This window comes from Stegodyphus dumicola, chromosome 8 (genome assembly GCF_044657685.1).
Source record: "Stegodyphus dumicola isolate Sdum_Otavi_A_Nest chromosome 8, ASM4465768v1".
Lineage (NCBI taxonomy): Eukaryota > Metazoa > Arthropoda > Arachnida > Araneae > Eresidae > Stegodyphus > Stegodyphus dumicola.
This window is the reverse complement of record NC_140775.1, coordinates 187,241,857-187,261,051: the sequence shown is the minus strand read 5'-3', so window position 1 is coordinate 187,261,051 and position 19,195 is coordinate 187,241,857. Positions and strand designations below refer to the sequence as shown.

The following is a 19,195-nucleotide window of genomic DNA, read 5'->3' as shown; positions in this document are numbered from 1 at the left end:
ATAAATAAAAAAGGATAAAAAAAGTGTTTTATTAAACAATTTATAAAATATTATTATTTTTAATAAGTAACATTAATTTATAATGTTACTAAAAATATTAAATAATATGAAAATAAAATTAATATTACAATTAAACATTGATATAAATCACAGGGGAAAATATACTACCTTGAGGATTTTCTGCCAAATCTTCAAGTGTTTTTTGCTTTTGGAAGGACCCCCCTAATAATTTTTGATTTTCACGCAACTGCATGTCTTGAAATTGCTGAAACTGTTCTTCACGCCATTTTCGTAAGTTTACAACAGCAGAAAAAATACCTGCCGTAGATTCTACAATAAATAAAATGCATAAAATGTAGGATAACTACATCTGATTTGAAAATAAAAATCATAATTTAGATATAAAAAGCAATTTTGTGCAAACAAGCACTAAAAGTGTGTTTTTAACATAATGCAGTGGATTCACATTTTTACAAACCTCCAATTTTGCATTTGTCCCAAAATATTCATGTTTTTTTTTTAATGGTGCTTACACATTACCACAACCACTTTAATAGAAATTGCCAAATTTTCAGAACGTGCCAAACTCTGACAACTATGCCAATAATCACGCTTCAGACATTCCATTCTCGCAATAATCCTTCAGTCAAGTAACATCGTCATATTCATTAGCATTCTCTTTGTTGTGCCCCATGTCGGAACAGCTTTTGTAAATAAATTGTAACATTTATTGCTTTAAAATCAATTTTAAAATATTATTTATAGAATTCTTCAGTAATAGAGGAAACTGCAGTAAACAATTCTGCTAGAATACAGTATAAGATGTGTTTAACAGTTAGCTAACATGCCATGCCAAATTTCTGTAATTATCTGATGTTTTTTAAGTAAAAACAGATTGCTGTGCACATGAGGAGAACATAAAAAATTACAGAAGGATTTCATGTTTTCATTTTTTTAATGTATCATGTATTCTTTCTTTAATAATTAAAATTTGCATTTAAAATTTTTAAAGTGTTTTCTTTTGATATGTTGATAATGTTTGCTGACTTATGATGAATAATGATACTTTGGAACTGTTTTTAAAAAACATTGCGAAAATCTCCAAATTGTGCCAAGGTGGTTGCGTTAATACATAAATACCTTCTTAAATTTATTCCCACAATATTTCATTTTTATGAATTTAATGACAGAAAATACATGATTTCTGAGAGCTTTAGCACAATCTTGATAAAAATATTCCAATAATAAGCATTATATTCGAAAAATATATAATTAATATTTTGCAGATTTTATATACATAAATACTTTTTATAAAGGTGCATAATAGGTAACAAACAAATATGTAGAATACAGTCAAAGGTCTTTAATCCGGACTTGTTGGGACTTTGGCGATTTCCGGATTATCGGTTTTTCCGGTCGAAATTAGAAAATTGCAACCAGAAAACTATTTGATGTGTATTCGTGATATTTATAATGTCAAGGAATTTGATTTAAATCATATCAAAGACGGAGTACATCGAGATGAAATACTACATTTAGTAAGGAATTATAAGCTGAATAAAATAAAAACATTTGCCTTGAAGATAAGGATAGTGCTGACAGATCAACATCCAGTTCATTGTGCACCGCAACAATATATGCAATATTTTAAGTGAGTAGACGACACCGGTACTTTTATCAAGGTTAGCTTGAAGTCTGCGTAATTAGATATATGGATGCATAAATCAAAACTTTCATATGTGGCCATTTCAAAACATACTTTTATTCCATGATATTTTATATTAGATCACTTTTGCAAACAAGGTATTTATCCAATCATATTTAAATACGATAATTTTTATGTACACTGGTTTTAAAAGTGTGACGTAAGCATCTTAAACAGGAAAGCAGAGTAGTGTGGAGACGTTAGCAGGGTAGAAGTTACGAAAAGGAATGATGTAGTTGCTTGCAAGCTGTATTTACACTAAGTAGGTGCATAAGTAAAGTTAAGCTGTCATTAATTTTAGGTTGTTATGTAACGTGGAAAGATCTCGAATTTGGGAGGACAGCTGAACTTATGGCGAGGGGAAACCACCAAATTTTGAATAGTCAAATTTGAGGTTGCCAATTATTTGCATGCATAGCCATCATATTTTATATCTTACATATATACACAATGTGTGTGCAACAATAAAATAACCGGACAAATTAAAAAAACCAGAAGATATAATAAAAAAGTGAAAGAATAAACGTACGTTTAGAAAAAGTGAGTTTGGTTAAAGCCAGTTTAAATCGGTTATTTTCCAGTTTGCATATCAAAACATTGGTATTATTTTACTATACACAGAAGATTTTGTACAAAACAATTTGCTTCAAGATGGAACTATGTTATAACATTAAATTGTGTTACAAATTAGGTAAATCTACTATCGAAACATCATACAAATCGACTATCAAAACATCAGATGCGATTCAAACAGTGCATGGTCATGCATCGTTACACAGATCTATGAATTGTACAACCACTTTAAATATGAACATGAAAGTATTGAAGATGAACCAAAAAGTAGGGCATCCTTTTCAACTTGAAAGAATGAGGAAAATGTGTAGAAAATTCATTCTTTGATAAAAGCTGATAAACATGCAACAACTCAGCAGTTTTCAGACATACGTGAGATAAGCAAAGAAAGCTGTAGGTTAATTTCAATTAAAAATCTGGTTTAGAGTTGACTAGAGTGTACCCTTAGTATTATTGCAAAGTTGTTGTTTGATTTATGGTAGTCCAAGTAGTTGAATATTATAGAAACCTTATTATGACGTAATCGTTTGCATTATTCCGGGAAATTTTGAATCGTGGGATGTTTTGTAAGAGCTTTTGTAGTGTGTGTTGGTTAGGAAGTACATTGCTTGTTTCATTGTTTAGATGGTAGAATGGCTGAATCTAGTAAGATTAGTTTGAAGTTTCTGTACTATTTGGAATAAAAGGGAAAAAGTGCATTAATTGACTGGTGTGTAAATGAAGGTTTACTTAGTAGCCATTTTCCGGACAGTCCAAAACTACGTAGGATATTTTTTACTTTTATTTTTGTAAATTTATGTGGTGACGTCGATATACGGATTCTAGTTCAGATAATTTTAGGAAGTTTTTGGATGCTGAAAAGAAATTTTGTGTACCACAGATTGAAGACAAAGGAATTTCTAAATAAGGTAAGTAGATATTTGCTTTGCGTAATGCATAAGAGGTTTTTCCTTTTTATGCTATTTTATTGTTTGGTTTAAAATGTAGTTCATTGAGATTATGCATTTTTTGTTTGCCTCTACTGTAAAATTGGGTGCTCCTTTGAATTTTTAAGTGAAAATGTATCGATGTGTATATGGGCAAACTCAAGGAAGTGCGCAATGCCTAGTTTGTGCAATTCTCTGATGTTTAAGTGAAAATAGGTCGATGTGTACATTAATAAAGTCAAGAAAGTGCGCAATGCCATTTTTGTGCAATTCTGGGATGATTTTTTTAAAAATGAAAATAGGTCGATGTGTACATGGATACTGAGTTTGTGCAATTCTTTGTCTTGTTATTTTGGTTTTGTGTAAATTCTGTAGTCATGTACCGCCAAAAATCGCCAAGGGGTACCCTTAAATATACTTTTACCAAAATCTGAAAATGAGAAAAGTTTGTGCTCAATTTGTGCCACAGATTTTGGCAGAACAGCAAAAAACATGACAGAAAAGCTTTCTGTGAAAATTTGCTGACTACAGCTAGACAGGACAATTTCTTAAAGTGTATCATAGCAGGAGATGAGACGTGGTGTCTACAATAAGACTCAGAAACAAAAAGACAAAGTACATGGTGGAAAGAACCATCTTCTACATTTTTATTATTTATTTATAAATATTAATATTATATTAATATTAGTCACTTATAGTCATATTATAGCCACTTGTTAGTTAACTTCTACCTATATAGTGCATTAGTATTTTTAAAATTTGTAATAACTGATTTGTGTATACATTGATCATGCATGAAATACAAGAAAAAAACCATGATTAATTAGAATTTCATATATAATATGCATGCATATTTATAAGACCAAACAGTTTATTTTACATGGAAGAGAATTAGCTTTCATTAACCATTGAGGGACCGTAAATAAAATAATTTGTGGTAAAATTTTGCATGAATCGTAACTTATGGACACAAAACTGAGATTTATGATACATTTTGATGATACCACCCAGTTGAACATACATATGGGTAAAAAGCTTTTGAAAGTGATTTAAATTTAATATTATTAGTTTATGAAAAAAATTAGCAAATACAGTAAAAAGTCTGTAATCCGGACGTCCATTATCCGGACCTCAAAGCCACAAACTTACGCATGCGCGTAAAGCCAGTAAAGCGTCTACCCATGCATGCTTCCGATAGTGAAGAAAGTGACAGGGAGGTTATTGAAAATGAAAAAAAAATTTATTGACAAGTTAGTCGGTATTCTCGACACAGCAATTACAGGACTTGAACAGTGGAACTTTGTAACTGAACAAGAAATTATGTCTGTTTATAGAATTAAAGAGAAAGTATTAGCACAAAAAACAAAACAACTTACATTGAAAGAAATGTTTAATAAAGTAAACAAATAAATATTCAGCTTTTTTTTTGTAAATTTTGATACCCTTTAGATCATAATTGCTCTTTATTTCCTAAATTACAGTTTCATACTTTTAATTGTATAATTTCTCGCATGCCATCTTCCCAGATTTAAATTGATGATCTATAATCCGGAAAAAACTCTAATCTGGAATCGCCGAAGTCCCGACGAGTTACAGACGGACTGTATCGGATTACGGACTTTGTACTGTATAACACTGCATGCGCAAACCGTATCATGCTGTAATTGAACTAGTATAATGTTACAAAGAGATTAACTTAAACGAAAAATAAAAAATTGAAACACTACAACTCAGCTGAAAATTACATTGCATTTTTGAAGTTATTATATTTTATGCTTTAGATTAGGGTTCCTTAAATTTTTTTCAGATGCGATCTTTTTTATCACTGAGATTTATTCGCGACCTCCAGGACCCCATAATATTTACAAAAATTTTGTGGGACCCCATAAGTATTGCACAAATCCTACATGTGCGTGAGTAAAACTGTGAATTTTTTCACTTGTACTGTAATAAACTATTGCAGTTTTAGGTCATTAACTTCTAATTTTAAGACATAGAACAATGTGAAAATTTTAAATAAGTAACAGATGAAATGACAGCATCACGTGCAAAGCAAGGAAAATGAACGTTTATATTATAAAAAGAATGCGTCGAAACGTTTTCGTTTTTCTCTTTGTCTGTATTGTCTTATCTTTATCTATTTTCAGACACATTGTGTAAAAATATTTGGTAATTGTAAAATTATCATAAGTTAAGGAAATATAAAAACTGCTAAAATTTTAGGCGACCCCCTGCTGCAGGTCCCGCGACTTCCTTGGGGGGGGTTGCGACCCACAGTTTAAGAAACCCTGTTATAGATAATATATAAAAAGAGCATGCATCATGGTATGATAGCAAGAATCGCCCCTCTCACCAATACACACTTTCAATTATTGGGACCCTGGATTAAGGGGCTCTTTTTAATTTTTTTAAATATAGGTTCTAATATATCATTTTGTTCTGGAAGAAAAGCTGTTAAACAATTTTATTATTTGATACACCTCAAAGCCCTTATTTCGATTAAAACTTTAAAAAAAAAAAAAAAAAAAAAAAAAAAAAAAAAAAACACTGAAATATTTGCTCCTCTATTTCTCCCTTCCAAAGATAAATGTTTTGCATCTACAATTGGCCTTAGAAATATTTTTCCTCCTTTCACCAGCGGTGAAGACTTATTTTGAAAACCACGTACTTATATCCTAACCTAGGGAAAAAATTTTCTTGTGCTCTTTAGTTTCTCATCTGAAATTAACAAAGTATGCTTTCATATCAGCAATTTTTCTATTCCACTAAGAGACTGACCTAAAGTGCATTTCTATTTCTCATGTTTGTAAGTGAATAGGGAATATGAGACTAGGACCTTGTTTCCTTTTGTGTGATCTTATCACAGCCTCTTTGTGGAGATTGCGTGATCCCCGCATGCAAATTAGCTGTCAATCATCTCTTATATTTTTGCTGCATTCTAGAATTTTGGAAAATATGAAGCAACGGTTGTTTTTTATGGTTAATATGCCACATTTAACCCTTACAGTTGTGTAATTCCTTGACGCTAGACGATAACTTTGAAATTGGTGAGTCTTTATCCGGGGAAAGAGTGAAGTGTTGAAATTAAAATTTTAGCTAAACAGAGATGCATGAGCAAGCAAAGCCTTAAAAAAAAAAAACTGAAATACTTTTATTCTTTCTTAGCGCAGGGTCGGTAAACTCCCCATCACCATGAACATAACGTTGGCTTTAGTTTTCCACATGCAAATTTTGATCGGAGGTCAATCGGCGGTAAGCTAACGTGGTTGCCGCTGATTGGCCAATGACGTCAAGTTCGGCGGGTTGGCCGAGTATTATTTATATGTATGCCAGTATCGGCGAATGTTCTTGTTCTCTTGTGTTATTATGAGTTAGCATAATGCTAGTTTGCTTTCAATCAAATGATTTTCAATGTAAAGGCTACAGTGTTAGCTCTTTTATTTTAATTTACGGAATAAAGCATGAATTTTATTTAGATTAGTCTTAGCTTTATTTAAGGGAAGCAAAATATGCTTTGCCTTTATCACCACTGCCAACAGGGTTATGGGCCCAGCGCCAACAGCTAATCGGTCATCCAGTTCAACTCAGCATTGAAGGAATGTAGGTGAAGAGGGCCGTTTTCCACGAAAAGAAGCTGACCTGTCTTAGAAGTTTGTTCAAGTCGTTGTGCTCACACTTAATTGAAGATGTCATTACTACCTGAAGGTTTTGAGCTGTTAAACCATGACAACTGGGATCGATGGAAAGTCGACATGAAAATGCTGTTACTGGATAGAAATTGTTGGAGCTTCATAGAGAACAAAGAAGAAGAATTAGATAAAAGTGCAACAAGGCGTGAAAAGCAGGAGTTCACACTGAGAAAGAACAGAGCCTTCACCACATTATATTACGGGATTCAAACTGAGTTCAGGCCGCTGATACAAGAATGTTCAAGTGGTAAAGAAGCATGGGAAATTCTACAGAAGCAATTCGAACTCAAAACAAGAGCAAGGATAATTCAGTTACTGGATAAATTTTTTAGTATTATATATACGCCAAATGAAGAAATAGGATTATTCATCGCGAGAATAAGAATGACTGCAAAGAAGTTGGCTGAAGCTGGTCACAACTTGGCAGATCTTTTAAAAGGATTTCAGGCAATAAGGAGATTACCCCCAGAATACTTCGGCATTGTACAATTGATCTATAGGTGGAAGGACGAAGATTTTATGCTGGAAAGAATTGTTGAAGAGCTGGTAAGGGAAGAAAGCCGACTTCGCCAGGTAAACGCCGATTTAGAAGACAGCAAGGTAAGCGTGTTTAATACTATTGATTCAAATGCAGGGAAAGATAAAGTTGAAAATAAAACTAAATCTAAGAAAAAAACGGGGAATATGAGAATAGGACCTTGTTTCAGATGTCATAAATTTGGGCACTTAATCGCTCAACGTAAAGAAAATGTAAGTAAAAATCAGAAGTTTAAAATAGACGATAAAAACGGACAGTTTAAAGATAAAGAATTAATGTTAGTAGAAAATTATGTAACAACTACAGATAAAGGAGGTAACGCAGATAAATTTAATTGGATTGTAGATACTGCAGCTACAACTCATTTCTGTAATAATAGAAATTTAATGACAAATTTTGAAGAAATAAACAATATACGTATGTCTTTAGCTGTAGGAAATTGTGAAAGTAAAGTACTAGGAAAGGGTACCGTCAAATTTGCAGTAAAAGTAGGCAATCGAATAAATTGGATTGAGTTAGATAATGTGTTGTATAATCCAAATCTAAGAAGAAATTTATTATCGGGAGCAAGGTTAGAAAAGGCAGGTGCTCATTTTGTGATTTCAAAAGGGAAGATGTGGATATATTTTAATAATTGGAATAGATTATGCTACGCTAAACGATATGACGGACTTTATCACGTAAAACCATTTAGATATGCAACAAATAAAAGGGAAGCTGTTACGATACAGGAATTGGAAAGTTAAATAAAGTAGACGATGCAATGCTATGGCATTGGAGATTTAGCCACGTAAATTTTGATTATATTAAGAAAACTAGTAAGAATCAAAGCATGAAAGGGTTACCAGAAATTGAAAAACCAATAGAGAGGTGTGAATCGTGTATTATTGCTAAATCTAGTAGAATAACTTTTAAAACTGTTCCGAAGAGAACGGATAAACCATTCCAGTTGATTTATTTAGATGTTTGTGGCCCACTACCAGTTCCATCTAAGGGTGGGAGTAAATATTTTCTTGCTATTGTAGATGACTATAGTAGATTAGTAACAGTGTATTGTATGAAAAATAAAAATGAATCGTTCTACAACTTTAAGAATTATCATAGGCAAATGGAAAGACTGATAAATAGAAAATTAATAAGTATACGCACCGATAACGGTGGGGAATTCTGTAACAGGCAATTCGAAGGGTACTTAGCCGAAAATGGAATTAGTGTTGAACGCACAAATGCATACACCCCAGAAGAGAACGGTGTGTGTGAACGTTTTAACCGAACGGCATTAGACGCAGTTAAAGCTATGCTTAATGAAGGTAAAATGGGAAAAGAATGGTGGGCAGAAGCTCTTGGCTGTTTTGTACATACGTGGAACAGAGTATGTCATAAAAGCAACCGAACCCCTTATGAAATGTTCCTAAATAGAAAACCCAGTGTTGTTTATTTTAAAATATTTGGTTGTAAAGCCTATGTTGGCATGCCAAAACAGATTAGAAATAAATTACAAATGAGGTGCAAAGAAGGAATCATGGTAGGATATGCGAAGGAAACTAGGGGTTATAGGATATGGCTGCCAGAAAGAGATTAATAGAAACCTGTAATGTGAAGTTCGATGAAAAACTGAATGCAGCAAATGGCATCCTGGAACAGAAATCAAAACCTAAATTTAAAAGACTAGAGGAATCTGAGCTATTAGCAGAATCAGATGAAGAACAGGAAATTTCTAGAGAAGAAATAAAGTTGTCAGATGACAAATCTACTCCGAAAGAAGTATCAGACTTAAACTGGCAAAGAAAAGCAGTTAAAAGGCCAGATGGAACACATACAGACATATATTATTATGTAGAGGGAACAGACACCCGTTTTAGATCGTATAATGATATTGAAAAGTATTGTGAGGCAAGAAATATTAAATATGAAAAAGATAAGTTTGATTTTAGTGGAAAAAACGAATACTCGGGGAAAGTTAATTTCGTAGAACAGGAGACTAGCTCCGTGTCTGAAGAGGCAAATTCCGTAGAAATAGTTATCCCACAAAATTTTAAAGAAGCACGAAAATCAGTAAATTCCGAATAATGGGATAAGGCAATGAAAAGAAGAAATTGACACAATGAAGAAAAGAAAGGTTTGGGAATTAGTCGAAAAGCCAGAAAATAAAACTATGATAGGAAACAAATGGGTCTATACACTAAAAAGAAATTAAAATAATCAAGTGGTTAGATACAAAGCACGTTTAGTAGCACAGGGATTCAGGCAGAAAAGAAGTGAAGATTTTGATGACGTTTACAGTCCTGTAGTAAATTTTTCAACCATAAGAATATTTTTCACTATCCTGGTATGTTTATATGGATGGACTAATTGTCAGTTAGATGTAAAGAACGCATATTTATATACCTAATGACAAAATATATATGACCCAACCAGAGGGATTTATCAAAGAGGAAAATAAAGTGTGGTTATTACACAAGGCCATTTACAGTCTACATCAAAGCGGCCGTGAATGGTTTTGTGAATTTGAAAGTACTTTAGAAAATCTACATTTTAAGAAAATACAATGGTAAAATTGTGTTTATAAGGGTTCAAATGTAATTCTCTTGTTATATGTAGATGATATTGTGATTTTTAGTAAAGATCAATATAGTATAGATAAAGTAATTTCACAGCTGAGTAAGTTTTTTTATCTTAAAAACTAAAACGTTACTTGGAATTGAATTCTTAGAGAATGAGAATGGGATTTTTATACATCAGCAAAAATATATCAAAGAAATTTTTGAAAAATTTAAACATTTCCAGATACCAATAACTTCACTTCCCATAGCTAAAGGCACTATTCTTACAAAATTAGATTGTCCATCTACAAGTGCAGAAATTGCGGAAATGCATACATTACCCTTTAGAAATCTGTTAGGATGTTTAGTTTTTGTAGCTAACAGGACAAGGACTGATATTACATATGCAGTGAATATCTTATCACAATTTCAGGAGAATCCTGGAATTAGGCATTGGGAAGCATTGTTGAAATTGCTTGGTTATCTCAATAGTACTAAATTATATAAGTTAAACTTATCGAAAATTAAACATATAAATTTATATTGTTATTCTGATGCTTATTACGCAAATAATAGAGATGACCGCGTATCCATGGGAGGATTTATATTATGTTTAGATGAAGTACCGGTAATCTGGAAAACTGTTAAACAAAAATGTGTACGTTTATCAATCATGGAAGCGGAGTAAATCACCTTATCTGAAGCAGTGAAGGAATTAATGTGGACGAAAAATGTCTTACAAGATGAAATTTTAAAGTTTAATTTAAGAGAGTGTAAACTATTTTGTGATAACAAGTCTGCCATTGATTTTTCTAGATCGCCAATAGAAAATCGCCAAACTAAGCATATAGACATAAAATATCACTTTGTTAGAAGACTAGTAAATGACGGAGTGTTTGATCTTGAATTTATCACCAGTAAATTAAATACTGCAGACTTATTTACAAAAGCAGCGACTGCTGTTAATTTAAGAAAGTTTTGTTTAGATGTTTTCAATGTTTAAAGACAATAAGTGTTTTCGTATAATAGAATTGAACTATGAACTTCTGTGTAAGTTTTGTTTTTGTCTTTGGGTGAGAAAAAGAGGCCCGTTTGTTGGCTTTAGTTTTCCACATGCAAATTTTGATCGGAGGTCGATCGGCGGTAAGCTAACATGGTTGCCACTGATTGGCCAATGACGTCAAGATCGGCGGGTTGGCCGAGTATTATTCATATGTACGCCGGTATCGGCGAATGTTCTTGTTCTCTTGTGTTATTATGAGTTAGCATAATGCTAGTTTGCTTTCAATCAAATGATTTTAAATGTAAAGGCTACAGTGTTAGCTCTTTTATTTTAATTTACGGAATAAAGCATGAATTTTATTTAGATTAGTCTTAGCGGTACTTTTCCGTTTCGCCGGCGCAAATCTCGCCAAGCAGAATTTATTGGCGACAACATACTACAGTATACACATAAAAATATTAATAAAAATGTTAGTTCTAAGAATTCTTTTTTTTTTTTTTGAAGGCATAAACATTTTAATATCGCTTAAAATTTTATAAAAAGCCAATAAATAAAGACAATGATTTTGTAAAAAGACATCAATTTAAGAATTTACTATGTTTTCATGGTTCAACATTCTGATTCGCCGGTTCATATCACGTGACCCTCAAGCGATCTCATCTCACGTAAACTACTCTACAAAAATCTAATGCTCTCAGTAATTATCTACATTAATTTCAAGTTAAATCTTAATTTGGAACACAAGTTTAAATGCAAGAAATATTTCAATTCGTACAAATAGCTTACTCAGAAATTATGTAAAACTGCAGTGCTTTACTTCGCTAATGCATTCTCATTAGAATTGATGAATTTAACCCTTGACTTTACCTTTTCTATATTTTCCGCTTCGGGTAAGCGCTGTGATTGCATCCTAATTGACTTAATTACCGAAAATGGCCTTTGACATAAAACTGAACTATCTGATAAAAATTCTATGTAATTATATGCCAGTATTGAAAGAAACAATCTGATAAGAAAAACTGCGACTTGTTTTCAAAATGAGGCGTAAAAGGTTACCAGCGAGAATATTCCCTTTGGCATCGGTTGTACCATTATTGGCGACTTTATCGCTTGCGCCGGCAAAACGGAAAAGTACCGTCTTAGCTTTATTTAAGGAAAGCAAAATATGCTTTGCTTTTATCCCCTCTGCCAACACATAATACTGAATCTTAAACAACTTGTAAATTAATCATAAACAAATTATTACATCATAAACAATTATAATATTCAAAAATACTGTCATCTCACAAAGTAGAGAAGGAGAAGCCTGGTGCTCTCATCTATTGCTGTGGTACCCTCCAATAGATTTTTATGAATTCAAACATGATAACTTGGAATGAGGTATATTAATTTCACAACTGCAAAATATTGAGCATTCGTAGGGTAGTGTTGCCATTTCAAATTAAAAGAAAACACTAGAAACTTACGATTACAGCTTTTGGTACAGACAAAATTAGCATTTTTAGGAGATTAAAAAATTGACAAACATCCGGTATATTGTGCCCTTTAAAAGGTTAAACAACTAAACCAATGAACCTCCGGAATTATTTTAAAGCAGTTAAGTTGTAAATAATAAAAGACGTAAGTTTTTTATATATTTAAGTTAAAAGTTTTTCATCTTTAAGAAAATTATTTACTAACATATTTTTAATAATACTGTACAGATTTAAAACATCTTTTATCAGGCACAGACTTATCACATCCAAATTCTGATTTAAACCAAAACGATAGCTTGAAAACAAACAAAAAAATAACAAATAAATAAAATAAAAATAAGAGAAAGGACTAAAGACAACCAATTTATGGAAATTTTCATTTTATAACAAAAATTACTTAAAGTCATACACCAAATTGTCCTTTTTACCTACAGAAAAAATAACTATTTTTACAGTATTCTAAATCAAAAGAGAACAATATTACTCTGCATTCACCTGAATTGTTTTGTCCATAGTGAAGATTTTCTTTTGGCACATCTGCCATGCTTTAAGATACATCACCTTAAAAACATTATTATAAATTAATTAAACAACAAACAAAATAAATAAACAACAAATAAATAATAAAATAAACAAAAATTTAATTAATTTTTAATAACATATCACTTTTGGAGAACACAATATGGGAATCGTATAAAATAATAATATATGGGTGAAGAATACATTACACGTGTAAATAAGTTTTTAATAGCAGTGAAAGAGAGCAACATGGAACGTAAAAGAAATGGTTGCAGCCTCCAAACAATTTAATCTGTGGGATTACCAGCTTTGAGCCCTTATTGCCAATTTTGACGATGTTTATATTTATCGGGTTATCTGCAGCAGGGCTTCCTAAATTTCTGTCACTTTTTCCAATTTAGAAAAGAAATACATTTTTTTCTGGTCAGTATTTTTCTGCTGTGGAAGAAATTTGCCAACACTGCCTGCTGCAACTGCAACTAGGAAAAAATTAACAATATAACTGTCTATTGGAACAGTTACACATATTCTCGTTTGTGAATTTCTCTACTTTCATTTTTTTATTATTGATAATGAATTTAATAAAATAACAATTCTTTTCACAAAACGGTATACATACTTAGTCTGCCATTCTTATCTCTAAATACATTTCATGCTAGCATTTGTATTTGCCAACAATTAGCACCCTGTGCAACAAAAAGTACCATCAAATGCACATAGAAAATTACTTTATTATGGAAAAGGCAGCATACAAAGCTAAGGTTTTAAATATATTTATTTATTCATTTGTTTTGACAGTCTCAAAAATGTCCTTCATTGTCCACTATAACTTAAATTGTGCAATTAAAATTTTCTACAAAATACAGTAGTTTCATGTGGTCAACTTATTCAATGATTCACCAACGTTCATATTATTTAAAATTAAAAAAACTCACATTCAAAATATTGGTTTAATCCTAGTACATGGTACACATGAGATCTGGCGACATTTTGATTAGCAGTAAACATGACATTTAGGATGAGAAGTAAACGCGTCACTTTGGTGTTAGCGCCAATTTTCAAAATTGTGCCAAAGCTGTACTGTATACTAGGATTTTACCAATACATTTTACGGTACACTCCCATTGACGGAAACTTCGTTAATGGTCGCCAGTGATTACTGCAGAATTCTAAACGATTGCAGGCAATCCATTATTGGCACTATATCACAATACTTGCCCAGTTGACGGGGTAATACGTAAGTACTTAGTTTACAGATAATCTATTTCTATTTCTCTATATAACTAAATTATTATACCTACACAACACCAAAAATTAACATAATTATTATGCAAAAACAGCATTATTATAATATATTTTAGCTCTACTCTTATATGCGCCCTAAGATCACCAAATGTGGCAATATGTGTTCTGCGCTGGTTTTTGACGCAATTGCATGTTATATGGCACACGGATACAGCCACTCTCAATGACGCGAGTTTCAAGGGATACGCAAATATACACCGATGGCTCTAAGCAGAAAGATGGAGTAGGCAGCGCCTTTGCACTCTATGACAAAGGAAGAATCAGCCACGTATGGAAAGGATGCCTTGACTTAAACAACAATGAATTCCAGGCGGAGGTGCAGGCAATTATAACGGTGATAGATTACATTTTCAATAATAATATAGAACGGGCAAAAATTTTCACAGACAGTATGTCAACATTTCTAACACTAGATAATCACAACCATACTTCACCCTTGATCATCAAATTACAACTTTTACAGCGCAACCCGCAGAAATATCTCTCCTTAACATGGATCAAGAGATATGCAGAAAATGAGGGAAATGAAGCAGCTGATAGCTTGGCCAAGCAAGCAGCCACTGATCCAGAAGCTGAAAAAATCACAATCCCAGCTCCTCCTTCCTATCTCAAAGGGCTATTACGAGGTCAAGGCCTAAACCTTTGGCAGAAAGACTGGATGTACTGCACAACTGGAAGACGTACATACAGCTACCTCCAGGCACTGAACGCAACATTGCAATAGCTCCTCTTACGGCTTATATTACGGGACACGGCCCATTCCCGATCTACTTCAATAGACATGGCATAACAACCACGGACATATGCGCCTGCAGAGCGGAAGGCTCCCCAGACCACTATGCTTTTGAATGCCATCTGACAGCAGGAAATCACCTCCCTCTTCCCATCAACAATAGAGAAGCTTATCACCGCTTTTTTATAAAGCACAAACCGGTAGTAAATACAATCTGCAAAGTTGTTAACAAGCTCAAGAGAATGGGCCAAGATTTGTGCTCTCCTCATTAACCAAAACTCCCAAGGCATGATAAGTTAGCATGCAGTTCCACATTCTCAGACACATAAGTCTACTCCTAAAACTTGCTTAAGTCCCTATTACAGACACTTATCAAATAATGTACAGTAAAATGTTTCCAACATGTATTTAACATTTCCTCTTCTGTATATGCATAATACTTAATTTTTTTTTTAACCTATGAGCCTGTATTTTAATCCTATTATTTTATAACTGTATTTTTGTATCTGTATATTTAATTTGTATTTTTATTTGAATTTTATTATGAATATGCAAAATTACCATAGCAAATTGCAACAACAAATGTCAAAACGGTAAAACAAATGCAATCTGCCCTTGTATGGCCATGTAAATGCTCTTGTTAACATCCTAAAAAGTTCCCAAGGTGGCCTCAGGGAGTTGTTCCTGGTTAGTGGAGGGCGCGGGACACATGCCTGTTTACCTCTGTTAGACATCAGGCGTCCCCGTTCTCCATTACCAAACAACCAACCCTTTTGACGTTGAAAATTCTTTTGCTGGAGTGGTTTAATTGCTCGATGGTTCATGTCGTGCGTGTTTTGAAATGGCCTATGTTGCAATGAGAGACATGGTTGCAAGAGGGTCTGGGAGATTATTTTTAATGGCTGTGCATAATAGAAGTAAGGAAATGCTGAAGCAGTATATTAAAGAGTGGGCTGAGCCTTGTACAATTATTTTTTCGGATAGCTAGAAATCTTACAAAGATTAGGAAAAGAAGGGGCTAGTCTTTGGAATATGGTAACAGGTAGTTTCGCGACATTTTGGTAAAGCGATAAAGGTTACTAGCTAGGACTTTATCAGTGTACATGGATAAAGTCAAGAGTGTTAGCAATGCCATTTTTGTGCAATTCTCGGATGCTTTTTTAAGTGAAAATAGGTCGACGTGTACATGGATGATACCGCGTATGTGCAATTCTTAAAAACGCGGCAAGCAGTTTGCAATTCTGCACTTTCTTCCAATTTCGCATCTAATCTTTGTCATGATTAAACACTTTTGTTCCATAAAAGTTCTAGCATACGCGTAATTTGGCTAGCAGATTGTTGCGAAAAATGTTGAGTTAAAAAAAAAAAAAAAAAAAAAAAAAAAACATGCCTTTACTTCGTGAAAACAAAATGCGTCCAAACATAAACTAGCAGGTTGCTGTAGCAGGGTTGGTTGCCAAATTTTCGCCAAAAAATCGCCAAGTTACCATAATCCAAAGATTAACCAAAGAAGGTTTCAACATTTATTTGCAAACCATAGTATGAATTTTGTGCACAGCGAGTTTGGCTGTCATATAAATAACATAGAGAGTACGTGGCAGCATGTTAAAGCTACGTTCTGTTGTCCAAAGAAGCATCCATTAAAGCATCCATTATGGTAAGTGCATTTTATTTTATTGTTTTTATTTTGTAGAATGTTATGTTCATTGTTTTTTTACTATGAATTTCTGTTGTTATTGTTGTTTTTTTGAATTATTTGTAATTTATTTTGCTGATTTGTGCGTAATGCCTGGATTGTGCAATTCATAGATTTTTTTTTTTTTTAAGTTTAAATAGAATGATGTGTACATGGTATCCTTTGAAATTTTTTGTTGTTATGTTAATTTATTAAAGCGAGGTGTGCGTAGTTCGTAGATTTCTTCGGTGCCTAGATTGTGCAATTCGTAGATGTTTTTTTAAGTTAAAACATATTGCTGTGTACATGGATTCTTGTCAAATATTTTTGGTTAGAAACTTCATGTTTTTGCCATCTAAATTTTTTGTTTTTGTTTTGGATTTTTAGCTTAAATTGTGTGTTCAAAATGTGGTTTCTGCATGAACAAAAATGCATGAGCTTTTGGAGACACTTTAGGCTTAAAGTTTGAAATATAGACAAAAAATTTAGTAATGTGGTATTGTGGAGTTTCTCGCCAAACGAGGGCATACATAAGAGTAGTTCCTATGAAAAAATGAGAAAAAGGATGCATACATGTTACAATACTACAATACACATTAATAACATAAATAACCATCAGCCCCTAGAAAAACTTATTACAGTACATTAAAACTCATCAAATATTTTTAACTTCATTATTACCCAGTGCTTTAATAATGGTGACAGACAATTCGATTACAAGAAAAAAATAACACATAGACTCAACAGTTTGTAAACTCTATTAAACATTAAAAATTTCAGTAAAATTCATTAATAATATAATATACTTTTTTCAGCCACAAGTGAATACTTTAATAAAACACTCACAGTACAATAACTTGAAGAGGAAAATAAATGTTCAATTATTAAAAATTTAGTTGTTATATATCAACAATTTTAAGTAATAAATAAGACATTTCCAGAGGGTTAAAAAAGTATATGCAATTTTCTATAATTGATCACATTAGCTAACAAAGGAAATACTTGACAATTTAGCTGGAGGTAATGCAAACACAGGAGGTAACACACTAATCTAATGAAACTTATATGTTTATAACATTTTAATATGCCTTTTACACAAAATATACAACAAAAATGTAAATTTATGTATTAAATAAGTATTGGCAAAGTTCTAACTGCTGAGCAAATTTTGCTGAGTTCAGTTGTTATGTTGAGGAGACGTGTTTAGACTGATAAGATACCCTGTTAGTATAAAGTCTGCCAGTGGTACTTAAACTTTTAAAAGTTATTTTTCTAATACTGTGATAAAATGATTTCGACATCAAAGGAATTGGATGGTGATGTCAATGTTAAAAACATGATTATTGGTTTCAAATGAGGGTTTAACTTGTGCTATAGGTATACAACTGAACATAAGTTTATTTACTGTTAGAAGTGTTGTAAAGAAGTTCAACGAAAAATAAGATTAGAAGTGGACATCCTCAAATTTTTTCTGCAAGGGAAAAATGTAATATTATCAAAAAGGTTACAAAAAACGCTAAAATAAGTACACGCTAGTTAGCCAAAGATGTTGTTAATACTTTACATAAGACTTTTAGTGTACAGACAATACGGAATATTATACCTGAAGGGAGTTATTATGGAAGTGCAGCTACAAAGAAACCTTTCATTTCAGAAATAAACAGAAGGAGATTAGCTTTTGCAAAATCTCCTGTTAATTTATCAGACGAGTTTTCGAAAACAGTTATTTTCTTTGACAAATCGAAGGTTAACATTTTCTAAAGTGACGGACGACAATACGTGTGGAGCAAACACTGAACTCGAAAAACAACATTTAACACCGACTGTGAAATATGATGGAGGGAGCATCGTAGTTTGGGGTTGAGTGGCAGCAAATGAAGTTGGTAACCTGTGCTCTGTTAATAGTAATATGACAGCATGTACAGTGACATACTGCACTATAACTTGAAATTCAGTGCTTAAAAAATTGGCTTGGGAACATCATTCATGTTTCATCAGGACATACAGCAAAGCATAAGCATACAGCAAACCTCACCCGGGAGAGATTACTCTATAACACTTATCACCAGTTAAAGACATTGCTTAAATCATCTGTCATAAATCCAACTGAAAATTTATGGTATGAATTGGATCTAGAAGTCAGGAAACATAAAATTTCATGTAAAGATGACTTAAGCATATACTCCTGCAAGAATGGCACAAAATTCCCAACTGTAGAACTAAGATTTTAGTTTTCTCTATGAGAAATAGGTTACAAGCTGTTATAAATGCAAAAGGTACGAAAACAAAGCATTAAATTTTTGTCCCACATTTTGCTTTATGATCTTGACTATTCATTTTTGACAAGCAAATTTACGTTTTTGTTGTATATTTCGTGTAAAAGGCATATTAAAATGAATGTTTCATTAGATTTGTGTGTTTATTACCTCCAGGGTTCGTTATTTCCAGCTACAATAGTCAAGCATTTCCTTTGTTGGCTAATATGATCAATTATGAGCAACTGCCAATACC

General features: G+C 32.6%; 1 protein-coding gene across 4 annotated transcripts in view; it reads right to left on the bottom strand.

Moving 5' to 3' along the window:
- The window catches only part of Sas-4 (spindle assembly abnormal 4), a 102,746-nt gene that overhangs the window by 82,975 nt on the left and 576 nt on the right, over positions 1–19,195 (bottom strand). For all 4 annotated transcript variants that reach the window (XR_015042820.1, XM_085822822.1, XM_085822825.1 and 1 more), the window contains exons 2-3: positions 12,948–13,013; positions 169–330 (exon numbers count right to left, since the gene is read on the bottom strand). Coding sequence is in view for 3 of the 4 variants with exons in the window: in XM_085822822.1 (XP_085678948.1) it covers positions 169–330; positions 12,948–12,996 (211 nt within the window). In the remaining variant the exon portion in view is untranslated. The remainder of the gene's footprint in view (positions 1–168; positions 331–12,947; positions 13,014–19,195) is intronic.